A 26,527-nucleotide genomic window follows, 5' to 3' on the forward strand; every position below is an offset into this window, starting at 1 on the left:
GGCCGTCTTGAAGCCGGCCGAAGCTTTTTTCTGCGGGGAACCGATGCCGGGCCAATACTCAAAAGAGATCCCATTTCATCTCCACTCAGACATTCGGCAGATGGATTGAGACGCCTAAGACCGAGGTAGGTGTGGAGAAATGCCGCTATGACGATCGGTATCGTCACAGTTCTCGGGAGTGGCATGAGTTGGGGATGGACCTTTGCTACGTGATTTATTCGCTTTGTAACTGATTTACACCAATGAGAAGAGTGAGCTGCCGTTGTATTTGATCATCGAGACGGTTGAACTTGTGGCTTTGGAGTTTGTATAATGATAAACCGCCGTCGGATCTCGCATAGGGGGAATAGGGATGCATCGGGGAGCGACGGCACCGATAGCACCGAACTCTGTTTTATTCCCCTCACCACTCCCCAACCAACCCGCCATGGCTTGGTGCGCGGTGCAACCATGCTCAATGCGTCATGGACCAAACAGCTCCAAACCTACCTCCTCTCCGATTGAGGACGGGATCGCGTCTATTGTTAAGGCGGCTTCGTCGCGATTCACGATTCAGGGGCGCTCGCTTCGCGAAAGATGGAACAATTGGTAATCATCTCATCAATACATTTCGGCTTGAGCAGTAGGCCATATAAGAAAGAGGCATTGCACACAAGCACTCTGGCACTCAGCCTGGGAACAAAGCAATTAGTATCATATACTTGATGAAGAACAACTGAATATTGCTGTCATCCTTCCCCGCTCCGTCAAAACCAGTTCGACTTTGGCTCAGGAGTCTCGTGAACCCCAATTCGGCATGGGGCCCTTCAGTACATACCAGGCTTGCATCGCCCTTACTGGGTTGGCCTTCGGACTACTTGCGGTAGGTAATGCTCCTGGTTCTTTCGCGTCACGTGTTTCATAGTCTGAACTCAAGTCATCTACAGTATTTGCTCAGCGCTGTGAGCGGCCCTCTTTCCAAGGTCCCCGGCCCATGGTATTCCAAGTTCACCGAAGCTGCTGGCAAGTACCACTTGCTCAAGGGGCGCAAACCCATCTACATTAATCAACTGCACGATGAATACGGTAAAGCTCCCTTCCTTATTGGAAGAAATCATCATACTAAAGGTGAAGCAACAACCAGGCCCTATCGTGAGGATCGGCCCAAACGAGGTCAGCATCAAAGATGCCGCCGCCATGCAACGAATGTACTCGATAAAGGGCGAATTCCCCAAGGCATGGATTTACCAAATCTTGGTGCTGGGGGTCGAGAGCGTCTTTAGTACCATCAGCATTCCTCTGCATCGTCGTTACCGAAGGCTTCTATCCAGCGCCATGTCCGACTCTGGTCTGGCGAGGCACAAGCAAGTCATTGACGGCAAGGTCCGCCTCGCAATCCAGCGCATGGGGAAGAGACAGAACGTCGTGGTGTAACAGTAAGCCTGTCCCAAGACTAGATAATTAAGAACTGAAACCATGACAAGTTGGCTTTGAAAACTGACATAGTACACCAGGATGTTCTCTTCTGGTCCATGTGCATGACAACCGATATCATCGCCGAGCTGAGTTTCGGCCAGTCCTTTAACCAGTTGGAGACAGGAGAAGTGAGTGCCGAATTCCATTCGAAGTATATAACCGCTCCTCTAGTTATGACTAATGTTCACGCAGAGAAACCAGTACATGCGAGACCTCTCTTCCGTTGGGTCCTCGCAAAGCATCCGCCTCGCGTTCCCCATCTTGACCCGGATCTCCCAATACATCCCCTTCCCGATCCCCATCATCCGCAGAGGCACTGATGTCCTGGGCCGCATCCGGACCCGGGCAGGGAGATGCTGCAGCACCACTACCGCGTTGTCGAGGAGGAAGGGGAAGACTCCAAGCCCACGCTGCTGTCGAAGCTGTACAGGCCCAAGCTTGGCGAGGAAGGGCTCGAATTTCAAGAGATCCGGGCCAACGCGCAGTCGTACATCGTGGCCGGGTCGGATACCACGTCCAATACATTGACCTACCTCATCTGGCTAGTCTGCAAGCACAACGACGTTAGGGTGCAGCTGATGGAAGAGCTCGATACCCTGGCCGATTCATACGAGGATAGCGATCTCAAGAAGCTTCCCTACTTGAATCATATTATCGACGAAACCTTGCGCATGTACTCATCCGTGCCAGCTGGGCTTCCAAGAGAGGTGACTGCACATTGTTCCTACTTCCCTTCGTTCTTCCGCGCCAACGTATTGCTAACAAACGTTTGTCAGGTGCCTCCCGAGGGCATTGAGTTCTGCGGCCACTGGATTCCAGGGGGCACCACTGTGAGCGCTCAGGCATACAGTATGCACAGGGACGAAGTAGTCTTCCCCAACCCGCTCAGATTCGACCCTTCGAGGTGGGAGAGGCCCACACAGGCCATGAAAGACAGTTTCGTCCCCTTTGGTGGTGGTAGTCGTAGTAAGTAAAACCACGCCCTCTCCGTTCTATACGACGTATCACACTGCTCTGATGGTGGTGTGATGCCACAATGTTTAACGGATGGTACTGATAGTGGCATGAACAGTATGCATGGGTGTGCACTTGGCCAAGATGGAGCTACGGCTCGCCGCCGCGCGCTTTTTCCTCACCTTCCGCAATGCGCGTATCTCTACAGCCGACGGCTTCTGCGACGAGGATATGGAACCGAGCTTGTACTTCCTCATGACGCCAAACAAAAAGCGATGTCTCATCGAGGTTGACTGAGAGGAGTCTCGGAAGAGATACCCGCCAGGTCTGACCGTCATTCCTGTTTACGCCAGTCACCAATCCTTCGCTTTCTTTCCGGATTCCGGTGAATTCGGGTGTAATACGCACTTCACTAGGGATATCAAAATCTCATGTCATGTACTCAGCAGATGCTAAGGAAAGGGGATATAAACAGTAGGGAGTTTGTGTTTACCAAATCTTTATCGAAATTAAATTCATTATCGATATATGAAGGCTCAATGCCTACAGCTCGCAACGCCATAATACGAGATGTATACGAGAAGGATTCAATACGAGGTGCAGTGAAGTAAGCAACGTGCAGCTGGAGGCACACAGCCAAGCATCAAGGGCAACAATAAGCCGAGATCCACACTGTTATGGCTTGTTTTTCCTTCAAGCGCATCATCGCCATTCAGATTCACCACCTACGAGACCCTGGAAGTCACGTTGCATTGTGGCTGCAATTGCATGAGCACCCAGGCATATATTAAAGGCAGCGGGCCCGGCATCTTGTTTCTCTCCCGGCAGTAGAAGCAGTAGAATCACCAGTGTCGACTCCAAACCTCCCCTTGCCTGCCCACCGACCACCCCGGCCAAATTGAGCCCAGTAGCGATCATTGCCACCAGCATGTTCACTTCTATTGCCACCATCATCTCAACCATCGCTGTCACGGCAGCGGCGTTGCCGAGCTCCGCCATCACCGCGCAGGAGTCGCGGCCGTTCGCGGAATGGCCGGCGACCAACTTCATCGAGGGCTGCTCGCCCGGCGGATGTGTCGCCGCGTTCAACATCAGCGCCCCCGCGGGGTACATTACCGCCGCGCCCGCCTTCAACGTCGCCTGCCACCCCATTTACATCCAGCAGGGCTGGCTTAACTGCGACGTCGTGGGCGAGCCCGGGCCCAACCCGACCTCGCACGTGCAGTCCATGTGGACCGAGGCGTCCCAGCGCGAGCTCATCAAGATCTCCGTCGCGCATGTCTGGACCGACGGGCGCGGGCAGCGAACCAATGCCACGGGCTCGGTTGAGGTGGTGCCCGGGACGGTTGGGTTCGACGTCCCCGTCACCCTGATCACCGCCGTTCTGTGAATTGAAAGAGGGGTAACCACAGGCGAGAGGAATTAAGCAGCTGATGATCCAATATACTTCTCATTTACCACATGCCGCATCAGCCCAGTTCCACCTTGGGCTTCGCATCGGTGGGCCGACCTTTTTTGCCCCGGTTCTGCCCTGGCTAGAATGAGAAAGGGAAAGACTCTGCGGTCCAGCTTTATGGTAAGGGTTACATTGCATGCCTGCAGTGAGATTGACTATCCCGATCTGGTAGTATGCCGAGGCTTTGTGGGGAAACCAGGTTCGCCATGCATGCGCATACGGAGGCTGCATTCACTTGTGCTTCTAGGCCTACTGGCAGCCTCATGTCGTTCTTTCGCTTGCTTGCAGAGATTGCATTCCGCGTAGCAAACACCTCGGAGTCGCGGCAAGCGAGTCCACCCAGACGAAACGCGCATACTACAGATGTTGGGCTACGCATAGTGCTATAAATACGAAGGATGCTATTGCGCTGCGAACTTACTTGGTCACACCCACCAGGTGCCTTGCTTCTTTTCTAACGTTTGCGATCCTTGCATCATCCAACATGAGCCATAAGCCAAGTCACGGGTTGTGCGCGTTGCTCGTATCATGGTTGTTGTTTGACTTCACATCAGCGGCTATCCTCCCAGGCGACGGGCCGGTTCAGAAGTCGTATAACTACATAGTGATTGGCGGCGGAACCTCGGGCTTGGTAGTCGCAAATCGGCTTTCGGAGGACCCAAACAGTACGTGCTAAGAAGCGATTACGCCTCTCGTCCACATGTGCTAATGTATCCCAGAGACTGTACTTGTGCTTGAACATGGCTATGTCAACGACGGCCCAGACACGAAGATTCCCCACGCGGCGGCCAAGTTCCCCAACTTGGCCATCGACTTTTGGAATGTCACTTCAGAGCCTATAGCAAATCTCAAGAACTTGAGGGTACCTGTTCGGATGGCGGACGTAGTAGGAGGCGGTTCGGTTGTAAACGGAATGGTAATTACAGAACGACCCCCTTTTCAGTCTTCCATCTAATCAACCCATTACCTGGTCAGTTCGCAGATCGGGGCTCACGAGCAGATTACGACGCTTGGGAGGAGCTCGGCAACAAGGGCTGGGGGTTCGACGGGCTCCTGCCTTACTTCCGGAAAAGCGCCACGTTGACACCACCCTCACCAGACCACGTTCGCGAATACGATATCCAGACTGACCCGGCAGGCTACACCAATGGGCCGCTGCAGGTCGGCTTCCCCAGTACAATGTACCCGGATTTGAAGAACATGACGGCCGCGCTGAATATGCACGGCATACCAACCTCGCATGACCCGGCAACAGGGGGCGCGATTGGCATTCTCTGGACGCCCAACACCGTCAACACTCGCACGGGCACGCGATCCCATGCGCGCGCTGCCTACTACGACCCCATTGCCACCAGCCGCCCCAATCTGCATCTGGTAACCGGCCACACTGTGAACAAGATACTGCTAGACAAGAATCTGACTGCCACCGGCGTCAGCGTCACCCCACGCTCCAACGGCGGCGGCGCCACCTTCGACATCCGCGCGGACGTGGAGGTAATCTTGGCCGCGGGCGCCATCTCGACACCGAGGCTGCTACAGCTCAGCGGCGTGGGCCCTCGGGCTGTGCTTGAGGCCGCCGGCGTGCCCCTGCGTCTCGACCTGGCCGCGGTTGGCGCCAACTTCCAAGACCATGCCCAGGCGCAGGCGACGTGGAACCTGACGAAGGGACTCTCGTTCCCGAACCCTGGCTCGCTGGCCACGAACGCGACCTTCAACGCCAGCGCGTGGGAAGAGTACGTCAACTATCACACCGGGCCCTACACTGTGGCATTTAGCAACACGGCGGCGTTCCTGCCGCTGCGCAACTTCACCACGTCGGCCTCCTACGCCGCAGTCATGGACGCCGCAGCCGATCAACAGGAGGAAGAGAGCTCACTGCCTCCTCTTTACCGCACCTCCCCGGAGCTTCTGGCAGGTTACCGCGCCCAGCGCGCCATCCTGCTCCGGCACTTTGGGGCCCCCGACGCCGCGGCCATCGAGATCCCATTCACGGCGGCCGGATTTGGTTCCAGCGTCTTGACCAAGCCGTGGTCGCGAGGCACCGTGACCTTGGCCCCCTCTGCCATCACCATTGCCAATAACACCACTACAAGTCCGGCGGAGGTAGCTCCTATAGTGCAATACCAAGCCTTCGCCCACGCAGCCGACCGCGCAGTCCTGCTGGCCGCGGTACGCTGGACGCGGGAATTTTACCGCACTTCGCCAATTCTAGCGGAAGAATATGGCCCCGTGGAGTTGATGCCGGGCGCTGAGGCGCAGACAGATGACGAGATCTGGGATGCGTTGGTTTCGGCGAGTGTGGTGCGGCCCACGAATTCTCACCCGAGCGGGACCTGTGCTATGATGCCTGCGTCCCTGGGCGGTTGTGTCGGCGCGGACTTGCGAGTCCATGGGACGCGGCGGCTGGCCGTCGTCGACGCCTCAGTCATGCCGCTGATCCCGGGAACACACTTGCAGACGACCGTATATGCTGTCGCAGAGAAGGCGGCCGACATTATCAAGGCAAGAAGCCGCCACCATTGAGGTATTTCCTTGCTGTTCACTTGAGAAAATATGATAGAAAGTCTCTCGTATTTGTGCCCAGACACTTGCAGCCAATATCTTCTTGATTATTAATACTAAACACAGCATAAACAATAAACAATGCAGTTATCCCGTGATAGCAAACCTAGCTACATCACTCGCCGTTTTCAGTCTCAAAGAGTTTCTAATCTGAATTTCCCATTCTGAGCTGAAACTTTTAGTTTCCCAGGCTGCACAAAAAATATGTGTTGTTGTTACGCACAACTCCATCACATTCCGAGTCAGAGCTAGAGTAAGAGAAGTCTTCAATGCCTTTACCCTTTCCCTTGTTCTTTCCCCGCTTCGTCTTCTTTGCAACACCGCCAGCCTTGACCTTCAATACCTTCGAATCGCCTTTGCCGGATTTTGCGGCAATGATTTTGGTCTTGCCGTCGGTGTCGACGCCGCTTTTCTTGGTCTTCCGTGTCGGCTTCGCCGTTTCACGGGCGGCAAAAGGCCGGGGGATGTCACCTTGGGCAACCCACAAATCGAGGGCCCGCCGGCCGGCGAGGCCGTCGCCGCCTGTGCCCATAACGCTGAGTACGACCCTGTTGTTATCGGCTTCGACCTTGATGAAAATGTTGCCGTAAACCATACGATGATCTGCGTCACTGCCGAAACAGACCCCCAGTGACCACTCGGGTGTGCCAGTGACACCGCCGTCGGCAACATTGGGCGTCGGCTTGCGCGGGTTGTGGACAATCCAGACGTATGTGAAACCGCCGAGCCATTGCCCAAGGCGGGCGAGGATGATTTCAATGGAACGGGTGGCGCGCACGTCGTCTTCTTTGGTCTTTGCGCCCTGAGGCTGGCGGCAGACCCAGTTGATGGTTACACCCTTAACGTCTTCGCTCTCCTTCTCGAGGTGGCTGGTGCCTCTCTTCTTACCGTAAAAGGGGCGTAGGCCCACCCCTCGGGCAATGGATCATTTCGATTCCACTGTTCCTTCTTGACCTGGGCCCCATCCGTAGTTGCAGCTGTACCGGCCGGGTCGGCACTGGGTCTTTCAAGCTTGATCTCGACTGAGGAAGATGTGTCTGACCTGCTGGCGGAAGGGTCGGTTCCCGAGCGGTTCCATTGAGGTGCTGTGCCAGCCGTGCTAGCGCCTGGTTGGCTCATGGCAGGGTAGTTTCCGCGGGTCTTGGGTGAAAATAACGGAGAAAATTTATACATTTAGGCTGCTCTGAATAGATCGTTGATTTGTGGGCTTAGATGTTGTACGCTTACCAAGTTCGCATCCCATGTCTATATAGTTCGCTGATAGCACTATACAAAAGCGATGTGACAGCTCAAGGGAAAGCCCTCAAAGAAGTATATAGCTGATCACAATGCCTTGGTTCCTCGTTTTGTGCGTAACAAGAGCCGGGAGCCGGTCTTTGTCTGGCTTGTATGTATTTGTAGCGGCTAGGGGGAAAGGAAGAGAGCTGCCAGCGCTCAAGTCATTCACGACTCTATCTCTCTTATTGCTCTAGTGATGAATGACGAGTGTTATCCTTGATGCATAAGTCCAATAGGGGGGTGGGTCAGGAGTCGAACACATCAAATCAACCTCTTATCGATCGCTTTCCCGCATAATTAGCAGAAGTATCATCCCTTCTGAGGTCGACAGTCTTCTCCGAACAATGCGTTGCACCTCGCACTTTTGGAAACCCATGGAGCAGATCCCTTGATCCCATCAAACTGTGCCTCACCTACCACCTGCCCATTTTCGTTGGCAACGTTGACAAGACTAAGTTTGCCTGCCTCCTTCGGCGGGATGTACGTCGAAACGACAGTAGGATTTATCGTTAAACACCTGAGACCTTCAACGCGGGCATTGCACATGTCTAGCATGCCAATATCGTAAGCCTGACTGTCGCCGCGCGCCATGACCGACAGGACCTTCTGGGCACTGCGCCGTGTGACAGCGTACGCCCACGTACACACAGCCCCGCCTGGCTGGACTATGCGCAAGCCGTCCGGCACCCAGAGCTTGTCATGCTGACCAAATGTGGCCTCTATCCACTTCAAAAAGTACCAGCGACTCCTGTCGACGCGGAGCGGGTCGAAAAAAGCCAACCCCTTACGGACTTCGGCGCCGCAGTGCCCGAGCCAGAGGATGTCCCACGCATCGCCGTAAGGGGATATGGCCGTCAAGTCGTCGGGCTCGAGGCCGGCGTAGGCGCGAAGATTGTCGGTCAGCAGCGGTATCTGCTCTGTGCGCAGGCGCGTGTCGAAGTCGAAGTCGTCCTCCACTATCAGCGCCGTCTCCAGGCCCGACGCGATGAAGTATTCGAGCATGTGGAGGTGCGCGACCCACGCCTTGGCACTCCCAAGCCCCGGCACCTGCAGGTTTCCGTTGCCGATCTGCTGAAACTCTTGAACCTGCTGGTCGGAGATCGCCGGCAACGAGGGAATTGTGAACTCGAGACCAGTGAGCTTGCCGGCGGCTTCTAGGCCTCGGGTGCGCCAGCTTGGGCCGGGGGAGACAACGAGCAACTTTTCAAACTGCGGATGAGGTCAGATTGCGGAGAGAAAAAGAACTCGGGGAATAAATTTCCACGAATCAGATGGTAGGATCTTACACCAAGTGTGGCGTTGGTCGTTGCGGCGATGATGGCGGGCACTGAAGGCGGCGCCTGTGCAGCTCGACGAAACAGACTACTGGCAAGCTTGGAATTAGAACTCATGTTGTCGGACAGGTAAAGTTCATGAAATAGAACAACGAAGAATCCCGAAAACAAAAGACCAAAAGCAAGCCTGGCTCTCTTGGGACGCAACCAACGGGCGAGACCTCGCTCAAGCGCCAACATCGCATGATGCACAAACATAGCGACGCCTGGACACAACAATATCTTGAGCAGCTCAGACACAAATTACCATACCTGCAAGGCCTTTTGAAACCTGCTCTCGATATGGCTAATAGGAAGTTGGGATGAGAAGCAGATAACAATTTATTCTCTTCGTTGCGAGGGGAACGCAGAGAGAATAGCAGGCCAGGCAGGCTTGAAAAAGCGAGGCGGTGCTTGCGGCACAGCAGGCATGGTGGAGTACACAGACGACCACACAAGTACAATGCCTATCAGCCTATTCACCAACTCGCCTCGGGATCCTCGGCCGCCAAGAAGTATTGTTGTGCCGTTGCTTGGCGGGGCATGTTATGCGGTTATAAGCCAACCGGATATTGACTATGCCAACCCGCTATGTTTTCGAGCCTATCACCTACCAAAGCCAGGACATTCCTTTTAGCAGGTGGGTGATTCTTTGTCCGCAGTATGGCCGTGGACTTTGTCTTTTCTCCGCTGTCGTTCATCGGGCTTCTGAGGGTGTTCTGTGCTCTTTGGCTCACCGACGACTTCAACTACACCAGCAAACATACCATTGCCCACATGACCGAGAGCTTTCACCTTGATGCCGGAGTCGAGTCAATGCGTAGGAACTCCGTGGACAGTCTCCTCGATCCTTCCGACGGCCGGCCCCTCTCGGGCCACCGTCTTTTCTATTTGCTGTTACTTCTTTTCATGCTCGCGATGGGCATCATGTTCCTCATCGATTTTGGAGCTTTCATAAAGCAATATACCGCCACATCGTTCTCGGTGGTCCTCTTTTACGTTGTCTTCCTGGCCGCTACCAGCGTAATTTGCGCCTTCTACTTCGCCACCGATTCCACGAGCACTGTAATACCGTGCATCACCACAACTTGGTACAAAGTATACTCAGCAGCTATCATGGCTTTTGCTTTGGTGACCTTCGTTATCTCTTGCGTTGAAACCCAGGAAACGTTTTGCGGGAAATTCACGAGCGCACCAGGCTGGGCGGGTGATTATGAAGCCTGCAGTACTTCGGAGCAGTTCATCGTACCTCTTAGCCGAGACAACTCGTCCGCCTTCGGGATAACCACAACGGCAGTCCCTCGCATCCTCAACGAGGAGCCCTTGCAATCGGGAGAGTTTTTGGTTTGGGCACCTGTCTTGCAGCCTACAATGATCACAACGTGACTAGGGCGGCAACGACAAAGATAATTCCTTGGGTCTCATGAGTATCTTACGCTTTGTAGCGATACTTACTCGCATAGAAACTGTAGGAAGCCTCCCGTGACCATCAGCGGCGTTTAGGCTGTAAAGGATTTGTCTGTACACTAGAAACATAATTGCCACTAATAGATCTCATATAATAGCTAAGACCTGAGACTTCCAAAGCTATTAGGTATAACAATACATTAGTGTGTGTAGACCTTAGGGTTCAGCTACTATAGAAAGGTTTTTATTTCTATTAAGTTAATAGCTCGATATTTAATTAATAAAGAAAAATAAATATATAATATTTATACTCCCTATATTAAAAGGGATAATATGATAATAGATAATCTCTTTGAAAATCGATAAAAGCTTGATTGTTAAAACAGCATTCAAATAGATTGTTCTGCACGCAAAAGCCTCGCGCAACGAACAGAACCTAATGAAGAAGAACTTCTCAAGTAGATGTTCTTCTTAACAACTATCTCCTCTGACGATTGTGTTCCAGTTGCCCGACTCAAAGTTCTGACCCGAGACCTGGTTGACGTAAGGGGCGCACACGTTGAGGATGTATTGGGCACTATTTGCAACCATGCTCCAGTTATCAAGGGTCTTTGGGGTAGTGTTCTATTCATTGTTAGCCACATCCATAGTATCTGGTGGTATTTCTAAGTACCATGGACTTACGTCGTTACACCAACAGATTGCAGCACCGTAAGAACAGCTAGCACGACCACAGTTTCAGGGACCTGGCCCATTTCGGAGAGCGTTACTCAACCCGCGGAGGTAGTTGATCCTTCTTGGATGCGGCCCTTGTCGGCGAGGCCAAATCTTCCGCAGTTCACGTTTCGTTTTTGCGGATGCGCTCCTCGAGGCTGCGCCTGATCATCGCCAAGCTTGAGCTCCGGGTTGATCTTGAGGATCTGATCATAGACTTCCTGGACTGTGCCTTTCCTCTTTCGCAAAAAATAGGGGGACTTGCTCGCCACCGACCTTGGCTTACTTGAGGCCGCCACCTCAATATGGCGAGCCGCAGCGGCCACATGTGTCGAATCGCGCCAACCAGTGCTGTGCATGCTCCCGGACGTACTGAACTTTCAGGCCCTCCCCGCCGCATGGGGCGACAAGAAAAGGGCCGGTTGCTGCACTAACAGGGCTGACTTTCCATCGTACATCTTGCGCTTCAACGGAGCTGAGGACGTCATCCTGTTCCACGCCAACTATACCAATCTGAAAGCGGTCATAGGCATGGCCAAGGCCTCGACTATGGGCGTCGGCCACGAGCATGAATCCCTCTTCTCCAACGCGCGCCACGTCGCCTCTTGTCCCGGGCCCTGCTGCGGGGCTGACGAACTGAGCGCTACCATCGCTGCTACAAATACTGCTAGTGCCCCTGCGATGACTCCGCTGCTTGCCCTCCGGATGACGGCTGCTGGCTCGAGTCGCTGCCGGTCTTTGTGGCCATGTTCCCGCGGCTGCGAACGCTCTACGTGGCTGACGCCAACCGCGCAACTATCGTGCCCGAGTACCGGAGCGCGATGACTTCGGATTGCGCGTCTACCGAGCCGCCCCGTTACCGAGGACGGTGACGATAACACAGTAGGCATGCAAAGTATGATGAGGGAGGCTGTTGTTTCTAGCTATATCAATCTATTAGCCTGACCTGGGCCTGCAGTAAGCTGACAGCAGTTTGCAGGTGACACTATAACAATGGATAGCTCAAGCTTAGCCAAGGCACGTTTTTCCAAGAGAATACATTCTAGGGACACTGAACAATTGTCCCCGAACACAGCGTGGACCCGGTGAAGTGTGACAGAGGATAGGTGCTTATTCTCGGTTTTGCGAAGTGCTCTGTGAGCTTCTAACCGTCTTCTTTGGCAGGGGTTCCAGCAGTGCAACAATGAAAATGCAGCACAACATAATGCAAGCAACTGCGACTCGAGACACTTCCAAAAATCGCTATGGATACTTGGCTTTGGTCTATTGGGCTGAACATGCCTATCGGAGGCGGTGCGATACCAGATACGTAAGCCGCTAGAGCCTTACAATCATATGGCTAGCAGGCTGGGTAGTAAGTCAACCACGTACCACAAGAAGAGATAAGTGCATATATATAATAAATGCCACACAGATGGCGTTATTTATCATATTCAGCCTCCACCGACCACACCAGCATCTCTTCTCCAGCATAGAAACCAAAACGACACAAACCACCCCATCACCATGCTGCGTTGGCATCCACAATGTGGTTCTAGGCCCAACGTCCAGCTACGAAAGGGGAGCGTAATCTGTCAGGCTTCCGGGGAATGGATATCATACCAAGCACCCTTACCTGATCATGGAAACTTCCGAGCTTTGTGCCAGGAACCAACCGAGCGCACCTGTCTCGACCCGAACTAATAGCCAGCGACTGTCAAATATACCCAGGAGTGTATTTTACAGTATGGCGAGTCTGATCTAGCAAAGTCCAGAGTTTTCAGGCCATTGGGTATAATGGCCAATTGGTTGCGTGCGCAGATTTAAAGAGTCGTCATTATAAGGTTTCGTTTCTGTTGGGTTATATCTTCATTGAACCGAAGAGCAGAAAAAGAAAACTTGCTGTCACCTGCGCCTGTGTGGAACCACCCCCTTCATGGGAGGCTACAGGTTCAAGATCTCAATAGCCGTCCCTATTGCCAAGCATTACCATACACTTGTTCCGATGAAACAGGTGATGCAAGCTTGAATAGACACATGTACATCGGACCTGCGTAGGACATCATGCCTATTACGCGGAGCTGTTCGAAGTCTCTTCGCCGATTGAAGCTCGACACCATCTGCATCAATCAGCTAAGCAACAGCGAAAATTCGCATCAGATCACATTAATTCGAAATATATACGTCAAGCCAATACGTTGTATCGTTGACCTAGGCAAGCCGTCAATGGATAGTGATCTTGTCCTTGGTGGTCTCAATGAAAATGACAGTACCGGCTTGGAAACACTATCAGCTCGACGCATTGCACTGGACGAGCTTTTATGGCGTTCATATTTCCGGAGGATTTGGATCTTCAAGAGGTTACGTCGTCTCCGCAGGTCCATGTTATCTGCTGGACTGGCTCGTCTGACCTGCGCCTCTTGAGAGAATCCAAATCGACACTTCCCCTTAGATGAAACTTCTGAGTACCCAAATAGGATTAAGCTAGCTTGAAAGCAACTAAGAAGGACCGGGAGGCCTCTTACGATTCCTTAGGGACACTAGAAGTTCTGAGGCGTCAGACCCTCGTGATAAGATATTTGCCCTACTTGGGCTGACCAAAAACCTCAAAGCCCTGGTGGCGGATTATGACTTGGCATACTCTCAAGTCTGCAAAGGTTTAGCCGCCTATTACGTACGGTACCAGCTCTTCAATCACTTCATCTGTCTCAGAGGGACACGACTGCCGACGTCGCCGACCTGGGTCCCAAATTGGGGGGGGTTTGCAGCACGATGACTAGGATGACTTCCAGAGGTTTGACGACTCACATCCCGAAGTATCTCGCTTTGGACACGAACAACAATGGGAAAATTCAAAACCTTTCGTACGAAAACGACATTGGCGACAGGTGCTCGAAGTCACGGGTGACATTCGGCCGCGTGATGGATTAAACATATTGCGACTACCGGTCTCCCAACCGTCAAAATATTCGGAGCCTGGATTACCGAGCGCATCAGAGTACATACCTCAAGTCCATGCCGCTACTGGTGCATCGATCCAAGAGATTGCAATTTTGCTCGACTACGAAGACAAAATTCGTCACAAATCTCTATGAGCGCACACAAAACGACTATTTTCCGTGGTGAAGATGGTGGCCATTTAGATCTGATCATGACGAGTTCTGCACCTATTAAGAGAGGGACGGACAGTCTCGCTGTCATAAAGGACCAAAACAGTTTCTTCCACATCAGGAAAGAGGGTGACGGCATTTATCGCGTCATGGGAGATGCCATGCTCGTTATTTGTCATGGCATTCCGCGCTCATTAATACGAGATGTTAAACTAGAAACAGAAGACATCCTCTGGGATAGTATCATCTATAAGATCCTGGTGTACAAAGATTATATAAACTAATGGTGCGAGTCGACTTCGGGCACGCGTGAGCTTTGGGGTTTATTCATTGGCCCTTCTGGAGAAAAAGGCATAACATTATCTCATTCGAAACATCAACGTCACGCATTTACATATTCGAACCTGTTCTTCTACCGAACCCTTAACCTGGAAGGGGCCCATGCACAGTTTCTCGATCTGATAGAAGAACACGGGAGTTTGTATTGGATTCTGCGCCAATGGGTTCAGAACGAGGGAAACATACATCATGATGACGGATCGGTAGCCCAGCTAATCCAATGTGTCATACATTGGGGCCAACATCAGTCGTGGCAAAGCTTGGACGAACCGCTCGATATGAGCGTAATTACCTCTTACAATCATTGAAACTCACAGGCCTGCGTGGATCAACGCAGATGCCATTCAACAACGATGGCTTGCCGTCGAAAGTCTCCTGGTTGATACGCATCCTTCGTCGTTGACGACACCCGTGCCAAGCCGGGCAAGTCCGTTTCTCAAGGACGATTATCATTCATATGTTGACATGACATTTGAGAAGTCAATAGCTCTCTGGAAAGAGCTGACCGACAATCTCATTTGCCGCCTGAACGCCATTGCAGATATTGCAGGGGTTTCGTCGGCTCTTCTCGAGGCCGAATCTCTGGCAGACATTGATGAAAGGTTTTTGGATGAAATCTTTAATCGAATGATACGCAATTTGGACCAATTTTACAAGCCAGGACAGCGACGCCACAGAGTGACTGATCCCACAAATATCAAGCAACCAAGGCCAAGCAATTCGACCTGGGGGCCCATATCACAGTGGGTTGACAGTGACCTGGACTCTATTGTATCAGGAGGTCCCCGATCCTCTCCGTGATGCAGTAATAGAGCTAGCCTCGTCCAAAGGAGCTATATCTCTCTCTAGGATTAATTCACAGACATAGCTACCTGCTCACTTAAAATGGAGCCTGTAGCCATCATATAGACTGGCGGGCCGTCTTTGCAGATTGATGCTGGGGAGGTTTGACGGACAAGGTCACGAGAAAATACAAATATTTCACATTCAAGTCGATATTCTATTCTAGAGACGAATTTGTTTCAGACGAATGTTTTTGGCTTTGTTCTCTTTAGATTACGGTACATTTACTGGTCAATTACGATTGAATTCTCGGTCAGGCATTGTATAATTACACCCTGTTCACCCAGATGCTGTTTCTTCCCCTTTCGTTTTACCAATCTGACCCTCCGAGAAGGCCTATCCCCCGCGGCCTTGACTCCGGCCGCTGCCGCTGCGTTCTCGTCCTCCCAATTGCCATTTTTCGTAAATAACGGGTCTTCGGGGTCATGCCCTTGGCCAAAGGATGGCGAAGAAGGAGCAGGACTGTCTTGCGCCACGTCCAATCTGGCGTGAGCGTTCAGCGATTGGGCCTTGGCTTTCTCCCGTTCCTTCTGCTCCCTCTGGTCCCTGACATGCTCGTCCCTCATTCGCTGTGTGACAAAGGAAGACAATAAGTCCTGGAGCTTCTTTAGCTGTTCAGGCTTTTCTTCGTCGAGCCATTCGGGGTATTGAGTTGCCGCTATGGCGTTGGCTTCGTTCCATAGAGCTTTGTCGAATGCCTTAGGGGGACGGGCGCCGCTCTGCTGTCCGGCGAGGCAGCGGGACAGGTCCTCTGGGTATCCGTTCACGCGGAGGATTTCATAGTATATTTTGGACCGCATATTCCATCGCGTGACTGACGCCGACTGGGGTTTCATGTAGGGCTGTGCAGCACAATACGGGTTGGGCCCTCTATAGGTATACTGCGGAGGGTTGATGGGTGCAGGCCAGTACTGTGGTTGTGGTGGTATGGCAGCGTGCGGAGAGCAACAAATTGGCAGCTGTTGTGGTTGTTGTTGCTGCTGCCATGACACAGGTAGTGGCATTTGATTCGAAGGTCTATCCATCTTGGTGGCTCAAGATGTTACGTTGGGGAACGATGCTTGCCGTCGATCTAGTGTGCGGCCTAGGAGCCGTGAGAGGCAGGTAAGTCGTGTCTCGATTGGCAATAGATATTTTATTGTCCTTTCCGATCGTTCAGGATACAATAGCGTGTATAGATAAAAGATAGATATAGGTCTTCGGTAGTTGATGCGAAGCGACTTGTTATATACGTCTATGTCTGGTGGGTTCTCCGGTAGGATGACCTGGCTTGGATAACTTCTCTGCATCTCCGCAAGGTAGGTTTAGAAGTCCAGGATAAGATGACGGAGTAACCGTCTGTTGACGACGCTGCGCTTTGAGCTGGCATCGCTTTGGCCCGGAGAAAGGTACGCAGGAATGTTTGGAGTAATAAAGTATTGTTGAAAGCCTTTGAGAGCTTTTAGATTGTAGGAAAACCCTCATGGTATAATCACGTTGAGTCAGGATTTGTTTAAGTCGTATAATCCCCGAGACTCTGAGTATTCCCAAAAGCAATGTGTAGAGAGGCTCTAAACTCTTTGTGTTGATTGGGCCTACTGTATCGCTTATTGTTCAATCCTTTCAACGTTTCGATCGTTGGTCTTGACAACATCCTACTTATTCGCCTACTTATACCATGTCTACCATGGCACACCCCCCTACCGAGATTATGTAACGTAGGTCGAACAGAAATTCCAGTTATATAGTCACTCAGATGGTGACCACTTATAGCCATTAGTTAAACAACACTTGCTCCTCCACAGTCACCGGCAGATTCTATTTGCACCTACACACATATCTGTGGATATGAAGGCAAGTTACTTACCCGAAACAGTTGGAAATGATTTCAAATGCGGTGGTCATGCCATGCCATGAAACCCAATTTACTGACTGTTCTCGACGACCCTGGAAAGTTGTAAATTCTGGTAGCAATGCCGGGTTGCGTCGGGTACCGTGGTGATTGACCACAATCTTCGTCGTGCTTGGTTACTGACACAGGCAGGGAAGACTGTTCATCGATCAGAATCACCATCATTCACTCGGAATTCACACCCGGCTGGCTCTGCAGAAACAACAGACTCGAGGGCAGATTGTACACTAGAAAATGTACTCAAAAAAGTCTAACCATGAGCTGAGCGTAAGTCACGGCGTGTTTGATTGTTCGATTGCAAGCGACAATGTGATTATTCCCGTGTCCCGTCAGCATACCTTCCATTTGGGTAAGATGGTGGTGGCGGTCATCGTGGTCGCCTTCTTGGTCGACTCATTGCTTGTGAAGCTGTCTCCGATTACGGACTCTCATGAGAGCTCGCAAATATTCACCTAGGTCGTCACGTGCGCTCGTGTTTGGGCGTTTAAAAGCGCGCTTTTGTTTTTGTGCGGCACCGTTTTAAAGAGGGGTTCTGCTTCCCGCCCGCGTCGCTTCTGAAGATCTTGGGCCCCCCATCTTTGCTTTTCGCTTTGCGTCCCGGCGGAACGGACCTTAATGTTATACAGGAGGGAGTGGCTTGCAGTACAATACAAGCATCGCTTCCGGAACCATTGGCAATCAGCAAACGCGCACATTTGGAACGCCGCAGTTTCTGGTCAGACTGGCTTGTTGGCAGCTGGACAAGTGCGTCGGTTGTTTTGTCATCTTTGGCTTGTCCCCAATGCCCTGCCCCACCACCCAAAAACTGGGTAATCAACATGCTGTCTGATGCCGTGACCTGTACAAGCCTGTAGCAGAACCGTAGAGTGCTAGAGGAGCTAGGGCCAATTGAATTAGGTGCTTCCTGGGTACTGCTTGGGGGGGGCAGATGTACCCTCGGCCCAGCGCTAAAAACCTTTCGTACCGGCCTGTACTCTACCTACGTGTGGTTTTTAGCGACAGTCCGGGGTGGAGTGGTGTGTCGCGACCCTTGACGCGTAAACCGCCAGTCACCAGTCACCAGTCTCCTGCGCCCAGTCAAGTCTCCGTCAGCAGTCATCGATTGCCCCGTTTTCTTCATTCATCCACCAAAGCACAAGTGCTTGCTTGCAATACTCCGTACTGTACACCACGTCTTCCCCGTCCCGCATCTGTCAAGTTAGTCAGTGTCGGCACCCAAGACTGCGAACTCCAACCTCCCGGCACACACGCACACACGGATCAAACGTGTTTTCATGATACTCAAACACACATTATACTCACACCTCCTTCTGCCCCGGACCGGTTGGGATTGTCGCACGTGCTAACCAGGTTGAGCTGTTAGCATGTGCATTTGACGCGTTGGGTTTGGCTGTCACTGCATCGCTCCCACAAAGCTCGGAAAACCCGCATTTGGCTTGAATCACCGAACACGCGCATTTCGAAGTCACCATTCTTCCTGCTGCTGTTCTCCTGTCCGTACCGGATAAAAAGGAACGAGAGACATCCATTGACGACCGCATTAATCCGAGCCAGCGACGTGCTTTGAACACACTGACAACGGCCGTGCTTTGTCGCATTGAGCTGCCACTTATTAGCCGGCGAACGCGACGCGGCATTACTGACTGGGATCGGGATCGGCGCCACCCCTCAACCACTTGCCGCGTGCCTGGCCACGTCGTCCTTCGACGTCGACCTCGCGCACATGGCGACTTCCGAAGCAGTGCAGGGAGGCACTCCTCCCGTACATCCCTCAACCGGCGCCAGTAGCCAAAGTCAACCCCTCAACGACTCTAGCAACGACGAGTCCCAGGACACCACCGCGTCCCACGACACTGACCGCGTATTCACACCCCCGGCAAGCGATAGCGGAAGCAGCGTTGCGGCTGGAAATGGGAATACGTCTAGCCAAGAGTCTCAGTTGCTCCAGCTTTCGCAGCTTGCTGCTGCTCAAGAGAAGATGGTAGAGACAGGCCTGTCGAAAAAGAGGACGGCAGACGGCGCGGTTAAGCACACCAGAAACGGCTCTCTGACTTCGCCCGTCCGCATGCCGGGTCACTCGAGAAATACGAGCACCGTGAGTGTTGGGTCCACGGCCAGTCGTATGAGCGAGGTAAAAACTCCCAATCCGTGTCGTGGGGCTCTTGGAATCCACCGGATCACTGACCACCGAATCTCGCTACAGCTGTCGGCAGAGCTGAAGACGAAGCTGTCATATGCCATGCTCAAAGTTAATAATGGATGGCAAAGCCATTCCATTGATGAGGTCGAGTCGCTGGCCTCGCAGGCTGGTTCTCCCACGTCGAGTACATCTACCGTGCATGGGCGGCATGGCGCATCTGCAAGCCCACGTGTTGCACTGCCAGGAGCACGTCCAGGCATTTCCAGTACCGTGATAAGCCCCATAAGCCAGGTGCCCCCAGGGCGTGCCTACGAGTCCTTTTGGCGGGAAACCAATACCAGGCCTCGCACGTCGGCGTCGCCGCCAAAGTCGCAATTGCCTGCCCTCGCCCCTCCTGCATCCATCCAGCCTCGTCAACCAGGCCATCTAAATCCCAGGCGTCACTCTACCGCCAAATACACTCCCGCCTTCTTGTCGCCGACCCACCAGGGCTCGCCGCACACACCGGCACAGCCGAGCCCTCTTCAAAGCACGCCAGGAACACATATAAGCAGGACGCCGAACATGGATCCGATTATCTTCTCGCCACACCAAAATGTTCGAGAACAAGAAGCTCTGGAAACTCTGGTATTCATGAGCAGCCCTGGGAACTCGGCCAATTTGAAGCATGCGTTCCCGTCTTCTCAATCCAGGAATGGAGGGGCAAACGCGCACAGGACAGCCCTCCCTGGATCTCGTTTAGGTCCTGGGGCAGACGCCCACCAAATGCGGAAGAGTCTTCCTACGGGTCGACAGGCCAAGCGCGTGGGGTTTGAGAAATCCCCGAGCACGGTGAGCGACATGGATGTGGACGAGGCTTATGGCTCTCCACAAATCAGAGGCACGCCCCGCCGAAAGACGAACGGATCGAAGCCCTCCTTTCCGTGCCAGCTGGTCTCAGCGGACCGTCGCGGTCGAGGCCTACACTCCAGGACGACGACATCGAACGCATGCTGGATCGGGTAGCTGCAGACGACAGCTCAGACTCCGATGGCGAGATTGCACTCCCACGGAGCCGCCGGCCAGGGAGTGCCGGAGGTATCGGGGTGTGAGCTGGCGAGTCGGCGAGGAGCACCCCCTCTGCATCATTTTAACGATTCCAATGTTTCGCGTATATATCCCTCAAGGCTTTTTTGTTGGTAGGAGTTGGTCGCATCGGGTCGGTTGGCGGGTTGGGTTGAGGTTACGATTATGACGGACACATTTTTGATTCTTACATCCAGCATTTGAACCAGTCATTTCAGGAGTCAAGAGGCAAAGTGGCTGCATGCATATTCTCGGACTACATATTAGATTCATCGAGGAACTAGGGGCTCATACGGGCTCACGAAGCCCTCGGGATGTACATAGGTTTCTGGTACAAAACGCACAAAACTCCGATTGAATATCCCTTCTTGTCTCGAATCCCAGCTGAAAGGCAAAGGTGCTTATTAGAGGAGACCCCTTCTGTGGATCTTTCTGGCGTCTGGCTTACGCCTATCACTCGCTGTGACTAAACGGATACTGATAGTCTGCCAGCATGACTCAGTACCCCCGCAGTCCACTGCCGCTGGCACCTCCGCAGCAAACCAGTTTTGACAGCACAAGTGCCATTCGCGAAAAGGTCATATAGGGATATTGGTATACTGTTACTTGATATAAGTCAGTTTCTCACCACATTTTCTCCTCTGCCCTCTGAACACACAGTAACTTGCGAGGCCAGACCCCACAGCCCGCTTAGAGACTCGACTTAACCTCGTAGCGCAAGAAGCCAGTGCCAAGGTACCTTGTCAGAGGAAAGTATTGTCGGATAGCAGAAAATGAGTATGTCGGATAGCCTCGTCTGTTGATATCTAGATACAGAATAGTTAAATTGGCACGTTACGCCTCATGTCATAGCCCCTGGCCCCCAGGAGACTCGGCATGATAGCTGACCACCGCATTCACTTAAGGCGTCAAATATTGTAGCCATGGCAGTATCCTTTCCACCGTATTGGCCTATCTCGGCAACTTGTGCAGAACCAGATGAGAACATGACAGGGATGGTGGTTGGCGAGCCTCGATGATGAAGGTGGGAGCCGCGTCGGATGGGAGCTTTGAATGCTTTATTTGAGGTACTCGGTCGATCAGTATTAACAAATAGCGGCCACACACCGTGGCAGATGGTAGTCACGGGGGCGGCTTGCTGTAGCAGCCTTGCGGCGGTTTGTGAGCCCAAGGGCCAGATCATGTTTACAGCCCCCTTTCCCCCTTCCCTCTTCGCTCTTCCCTCTCCCCTCTTCCCATCTAGACCTATAACTGAGTGAGCGACCCTCGAAAAAGAGTTCTTGGCCTGGTCACTAAGAGTCCCTTTTTCCAAGACGGACGCAATCGCATGAAGTTAGCGACGAGACATCCTACCCCGACGGCAATCATACCGGTTATCTTCGACTGTACAATCTGATGCCACACAATGACTTGTTACGCATGGTCTCTTTCGGGGATATATTCAAGTGACGCGCAATTTCCATGCGGCGTCATGAACGCGACGACTCCGCATGTGTCGTGCTGCGTAAAGGGCGATGCCTGTCTGCCAGGTGGCTTGTGCGGATATACGCACTCGCAAAAAGACGGCAGCGGCTTCTATGTTGGAGGCTGTACCGATGCCTCTTTCCCCAATCCGCACTGCTTTCGAATATGCCGTAAGTCGTACTTGTCTTAAGCACTGCAAGAGTGGTGAAGCCCGCAAGGCTAATGCCACTACTGACCTACGGGCGCAGAGAAATACGCGTACCCCGATGTCGTATACAGCTCCAGCAAGGGCCTTTGGGCATGCTGTGGTGATAATGGCGGTAGCGGAAAGGGGGCCAATTGCACGCGGCAGACAAGCGATACGTTCCATCTGGCGGCCCCTCAGGACCTGCTATCTTCCAAGTACTTCGAAGTTCCGGCCACGGGGTTCCCGTTTACTACGGCAACCCAAAGCTCGGCTTCTGCGACGAGCCTGGCGACCACAGCGAGCGCTTCCAGCACCTCTTCGGATCGACCAAGTGAGGGAGAGTTGGGCAGCAGTAGCCTTTCCATCGGGGCCGCTGCAGGGGTAGGGATAGGGGCAGGTCTTGCGGTCATTGGAATTGCTGGCCTGTCGACATGGTATCTCAAGAGCAAGCGCCGCCGGGCCCTACAAGGGGAACCCCAAGCCCATCAACAATTCCATCCACAGACCCCGGTCAGTAGGAACGGGCCGCAGCGGGAGGGATTTGTGAAGCCGGAACTAACCGGCCAGGGCCTGGGGGAGATGCCGGCATAGGCCGCTGGGAGCTGGCAGAGGGCATTCCAGCTGGTTCAAGGAGATGTAAGGACATTTCAATGTGTCTGTACAATTATTAGTAATCCAATATATCATCAGAGTTGCTGAAAAGATGCAGGCAGCAAGCAGGGCGACCAGGCCGCGAAGGAAGGATGGCACTAATCACTAATCGTTAGTTAGGCCTACGAAAGCACCGCCCCGCCACAGCCACGGGCGTCCACGGGCTTTGCAGCAACATTCGCCCTTCCAGAATACGATGGCTGATAGCTATCCGAAATCCGATCCTTCGCACGTCGGCCTGATGTCCTTCGGGCCACATGATTCGCAGAGATGCCGTCTGAGCCTACCTAAGTTACCGTCCGGCTCGTGCAAGTCCAGCTCCGCCTGCCCACACCTTGCGTCAGCACCTGGAGGCGGCGGCGGAGCGTCTGTCTGCTGAATAACCCCGGGGCTGGGCATTATATAAAGATGACGCTCAAGGTTTCACTTTGCCCAGCGTGCCTCTGCGCTTGTGATATGCATTTGCTCATGCACGGAAACCCATCTGACTTTGCCCCCAAATTAGTCATTTGACGCAACAAATCAAGACCAAAACCGTCATCGTCTCCATCCGGGCCTGCTTTACAAAGAACACACACATAGATATAATCCAGTGGTCTTGTCCAAGGTTTCTAGTCCCTTGTCTGTTCTCTTTCTCCCCGAATTCCATCCCAGAGTCCGAAAGCAACATGTCAGCTGCAGACTACTACAACGGTGGTGGTGGAGGCGGCGGTTCGGGCGGCGCCTACCCACCCCAAAACCAATACCCCCCACAGCCGCAATACGGCCACTCGCCGTCCCCGTACCCGTCGCAACCACAATACGCACAGCAATCCAGCAGCCACCTCTCGCCCTACCCGTCGCATCCGCAACACGCACGCCCCGGCTCGGCCCACTCCGACGTCGGATTTCCCTCTTCTGGGGGGCCGTCGCCGCCCCGATACGATCAGCAGGGAGGTCACCTGGCGCCCTACAACGCGCCGCCGCGCCCCCACTCGGCCGATCCGTATGCTGGAGGACACCACGATGAGAAGAGAGGGCGCGACCACTCCAGCGGGCCCGGCGCCGCTGCGGGCGAAGACGGCGAGCGTGGCCTCGGCGCCTCGTTGATCGGCGGCGGTGCAGGCAGCTTCCTCGGGCACAAGCTCGGCAAGGGCAAGCTAGGCACGTTCCTTGGCGGCGCCGCGGGCGCCGTGGCCGCGAACGTGATCGAGAGCAAGTTCAAGAACCGGCGGAACAGCAGCCAAGGACACGGCCAAGGCTACGGACACCAAGGGGGAGGTCACAGCCCTTACGGCGGTGGCAGCCCGGGAGGACTTTTGGGCAGTGCCGGTAGCTTCATGGGCGGCAGCTCCGGAGGCCATCACGGCGGCGGTGGCTCTCAGTATGGCGGCTCGCATCATGGGAGCCATCACGGCAGCCACCATGGGGGTCACGGACATCACGGCCACCATGATCATCATTCCCACCACAGCCATCATAGCCATCACAGCAGCCATGGTGGGTGGTAGAGAGCGGCTCGCCCATCAAGTTTCTTTCCTTGTGTTTCCGTCTCATCGGAAGTTTAATGGTAAACAGGCCTTCTACGGGCTATGTGACATGGGATGTGGGCGGTTTGGGGCACAATTGATAACACCACTTTGAGAACGACTCGGAAACAAGGATACAACCCTCACTAGATATGATAACGAATGAACGGCAAACGGCACTGCGTGTCCTTGGTGTAACCACTATCTCTCAATCTACATTTTTAGCCAACGATATGTCTTCTCGGTAGTTATGCCCATAGATAGTAATGGTAGGGAGCGGACTGGCCCTAGAAGGAATGTCATTACATATCAAAAACAGGTATGCCCATCTTGTTACACAGCACGCCACTTTCGTAGTGTATGCACACACATTGGGAACCACGATCTGATCTGATCACCCGACATCACTGGGGCTGTTCAAGCAAAGTGAACACGTTTTGGAGGAAGACATAAACGTATCATATCTAGATTCCAACCCGACATACTCTTATGTCGGAGCATAGTTCCCACGATAACTTGATCCATTTCTCGATTAGGCCTCCGAGGCTATCTTTCCAAGTGTCTTTACGCATGCAGGTCTATAAGCGACGAGTTAGCAGAAAAGAGCTCAGAACGTACCATTGCATACGCCGCTACACAGGCAAAGAGAACTGCGACAAAAGGTCAATAGCGTTAATCATCAGCAGGATTACAAAGCCTCATGATAGTAGTCATCAGTTAGACCTGACAGTCGGGCGACGTTGCCAAGACCCAAAGTAGGGACAGCGTTCCAATCGATACGACTGGTTCGATCCGTGACAGCTTGTACGAGGTCGATGACGGAGTCTGGGTTACCAAGGAAGAACCAAGTGGTCCAATAAAGGATACCGCCGGAATTATGATCCGTTCTGCGCCACGCGGCTTGCCAATCGATGCCACATAGCCCACAGCCTCGGACCGGGCCTGCGACGAGCGTAGGGGACAACCGACCATCTTCCGACAACATGACCTCCTCCTCAGTGTCATCGATCCCGGGGATGCCGGGCTGGAACTCTGTCAAGACCGCACTAGGGAACTTTTCCTCGAACAGCTTTGTGTAGAAGACAGCCTTGTTGTAGCGCTGGCACGAACAACAGGGTATTGTGAGGCTGCCAGTGTCTTGAGCAGGGCTCAGGATCTCCGAGTGGCGACAACGGATGAACAGGCCCACACTCGGCTGCCAGATGAGCTTCCATTCCTCCTCCGCGAACACCACGTTGGCCTGGGTGCCGTCATCCTGCGTCGCCAACTGCGAGTACTGCATCATCGAACGGTCCAGCTGGGCTTCGGAACGGAGCAGGCTAGTGTCGCGTCCCAGCTGAATGTAGCGCAGGAGCCCCATCAGAATGTTGGGATGCCACTGGACGGGCCGCTCGTACAGCGAAACGACGTTCTGATTGTTGACCTCGTACGAGTCACGCGTGGTCAGCCGGCAGGCCGAGTTGAAGTGGTCGTCGACGTCGATGCTCGACAGCGGGGAGTGCAAGCTTCGGCACCAGGGGCAGGCGATGTAGCCGTTGAACGCCGCGGCCCCGGCTTGCACGACAAAGCCCCACTGCATGCGCCCGCCGAGGACCATGGCCGGTAGAGACGCGGTAGGGTTCCGCCAGACGAATCGGTTGAACACGGGAACGACCTTCTTGCGCAGTCCCCGATTGGTCGACGACAGAGAGGCTTGGTCGGCCAAGGGAAGCCAACCCACGATCCAGTCAAAGAGTTCGGGGGGACAGACTTCTGACAACATCCAGCGGATTAGATTGCGTGCGATGCCATCGCCGTGACCCTGCTGTTGAACAGGGGTGGATGGCATGTTGTTGAGACTTAGGTAAGGCTGATAGGTTCTGTAAGATTACACAGTAGTGGATGTAATGAGAATGCAATACAGAGTTCCGTACGCCTAAGGCGTTGTCGACATGAAAGGATGGATGGAAAAGATTACTTCATCGTTTCGTTGGTCAGGTTACTTCTATTAATATACATATTACTCACGGTGGTAGAACGCGCCCTGATTTTGTTGACGGTACAACTGTACTGTTTTGTTTTATAGGATCCCGAGACCGATAACCTTGCTATAGGCCATGCATTCACTCCTAAGTAAGAGAGAGCACGATTATTTAAGCTCCTTGGCAATAAGTCCCGCCGGTTTACATGTATATTGCTTGGGTATGCAGATGAGGCTTCCTTTGTTGACCC

The 26,527-nt window shown here is 53.2% G+C and overlaps 11 protein-coding genes across 11 annotated transcripts; 7 read left to right on the top strand and 4 right to left on the bottom strand.

The window, feature by feature from the left end:
- Positions 1–796: 796 nt before the first annotated feature.
- Positions 797–2,706, top strand: PG998_003719 (benzoate 4-monooxygenase cytochrome; the record flags this gene model as incomplete). The annotated part of the gene is made up of 7 exons (XM_066870537.1): positions 797–862; positions 927–1,065; positions 1,124–1,407; positions 1,494–1,583; positions 1,648–1,655; positions 1,805–2,421; positions 2,528–2,706. The coding sequence occupies 7 exons, from the start codon at positions 797–799 to the stop codon at positions 2,704–2,706; spliced, it is 1,383 nt and encodes a 460-aa protein (XP_066734287.1).
- A 631-nt stretch (positions 2,707–3,337) lies between these two features.
- On the top strand, positions 3,338–3,799 carry PG998_003720 (uncharacterized protein; the record flags this gene model as incomplete). Its single annotated transcript, XM_066870538.1, has 1 exon — positions 3,338–3,799. One exon carries the CDS (start codon positions 3,338–3,340, stop codon positions 3,797–3,799), a length of 462 nt encoding a protein of 153 aa, XP_066734288.1.
- Positions 3,800–4,349: 550 nt separating this feature from the next.
- On the top strand, positions 4,350–6,388 carry PG998_003721 (choline dehydrogenase-like protein; the record flags this gene model as incomplete). The annotated part of the gene is made up of 3 exons (XM_066870539.1): positions 4,350–4,530; positions 4,585–4,781; positions 4,841–6,388. 3 exons carry the CDS (start codon positions 4,350–4,352, stop codon positions 6,386–6,388), a joined length of 1,926 nt encoding a protein of 641 aa, XP_066734289.1.
- A 1,626-nt stretch (positions 6,389–8,014) lies between these two features.
- Positions 8,015–9,096, bottom strand: PG998_003722 (uncharacterized protein; the record flags this gene model as incomplete). Its single annotated transcript, XM_066870540.1, has 2 exons — positions 8,015–8,914; positions 8,992–9,096. The coding sequence occupies 2 exons, from the start codon at positions 9,094–9,096 to the stop codon at positions 8,015–8,017; spliced, it is 1,005 nt and encodes a 334-aa protein (XP_066734290.1).
- Positions 9,097–9,681: 585 nt separating this feature from the next.
- On the top strand, positions 9,682–10,404 carry PG998_003723 (uncharacterized protein; the record flags this gene model as incomplete). The annotated part of the gene is made up of 1 exon (XM_066870541.1): positions 9,682–10,404. One exon carries the CDS (start codon positions 9,682–9,684, stop codon positions 10,402–10,404), a length of 723 nt encoding a protein of 240 aa, XP_066734291.1.
- A 492-nt stretch (positions 10,405–10,896) lies between these two features.
- PG998_003724 (uncharacterized protein) lies at positions 10,897–11,709 on the bottom strand (the record flags this gene model as incomplete). Its single annotated transcript, XM_066870542.1, has 3 exons — positions 10,897–11,049; positions 11,110–11,146; positions 11,513–11,709. 3 exons carry the CDS (start codon positions 11,707–11,709, stop codon positions 10,897–10,899), a joined length of 387 nt encoding a protein of 128 aa, XP_066734292.1.
- Positions 11,710–15,634: 3,925 nt separating this feature from the next.
- Positions 15,635–16,435, bottom strand: PG998_003725 (uncharacterized protein; the record flags this gene model as incomplete). Its single annotated transcript, XM_066870543.1, has 1 exon — positions 15,635–16,435. The coding sequence occupies one exon, from the start codon at positions 16,433–16,435 to the stop codon at positions 15,635–15,637; it is 801 nt and encodes a 266-aa protein (XP_066734293.1).
- Positions 16,436–19,024: 2,589 nt separating this feature from the next.
- Positions 19,025–20,532, top strand: PG998_003726 (uncharacterized protein; the record flags this gene model as incomplete). Its single annotated transcript, XM_066870544.1, has 2 exons — positions 19,025–20,272; positions 20,320–20,532. The coding sequence occupies 2 exons, from the start codon at positions 19,025–19,027 to the stop codon at positions 20,530–20,532; spliced, it is 1,461 nt and encodes a 486-aa protein (XP_066734294.1).
- A 1,603-nt stretch (positions 20,533–22,135) lies between these two features.
- PG998_003727 (uncharacterized protein) lies at positions 22,136–22,748 on the top strand (the record flags this gene model as incomplete). The annotated part of the gene is made up of 2 exons (XM_066870545.1): positions 22,136–22,140; positions 22,250–22,748. The coding sequence occupies 2 exons, from the start codon at positions 22,136–22,138 to the stop codon at positions 22,746–22,748; spliced, it is 504 nt and encodes a 167-aa protein (XP_066734295.1).
- Positions 22,749–23,476: 728 nt separating this feature from the next.
- PG998_003728 (uncharacterized protein) lies at positions 23,477–24,298 on the top strand (the record flags this gene model as incomplete). The annotated part of the gene is made up of 1 exon (XM_066870546.1): positions 23,477–24,298. One exon carries the CDS (start codon positions 23,477–23,479, stop codon positions 24,296–24,298), a length of 822 nt encoding a protein of 273 aa, XP_066734296.1.
- A 706-nt stretch (positions 24,299–25,004) lies between these two features.
- PG998_003729 (uncharacterized protein) lies at positions 25,005–26,144 on the bottom strand (the record flags this gene model as incomplete). Its single annotated transcript, XM_066870547.1, has 1 exon — positions 25,005–26,144. One exon carries the CDS (start codon positions 26,142–26,144, stop codon positions 25,005–25,007), a length of 1,140 nt encoding a protein of 379 aa, XP_066734297.1.
- Between the last annotated feature and the right edge of the window lie 383 nt (positions 26,145–26,527).

Source organism: Apiospora kogelbergensis (assembly GCF_038363985.1).
Source record: "Apiospora kogelbergensis strain CBS 113332 chromosome Unknown utg000002l_segment0_segment0, whole genome shotgun sequence".
Classification (NCBI taxonomy): domain Eukaryota; kingdom Fungi; phylum Ascomycota; class Sordariomycetes; order Amphisphaeriales; family Apiosporaceae; genus Apiospora; species Apiospora kogelbergensis.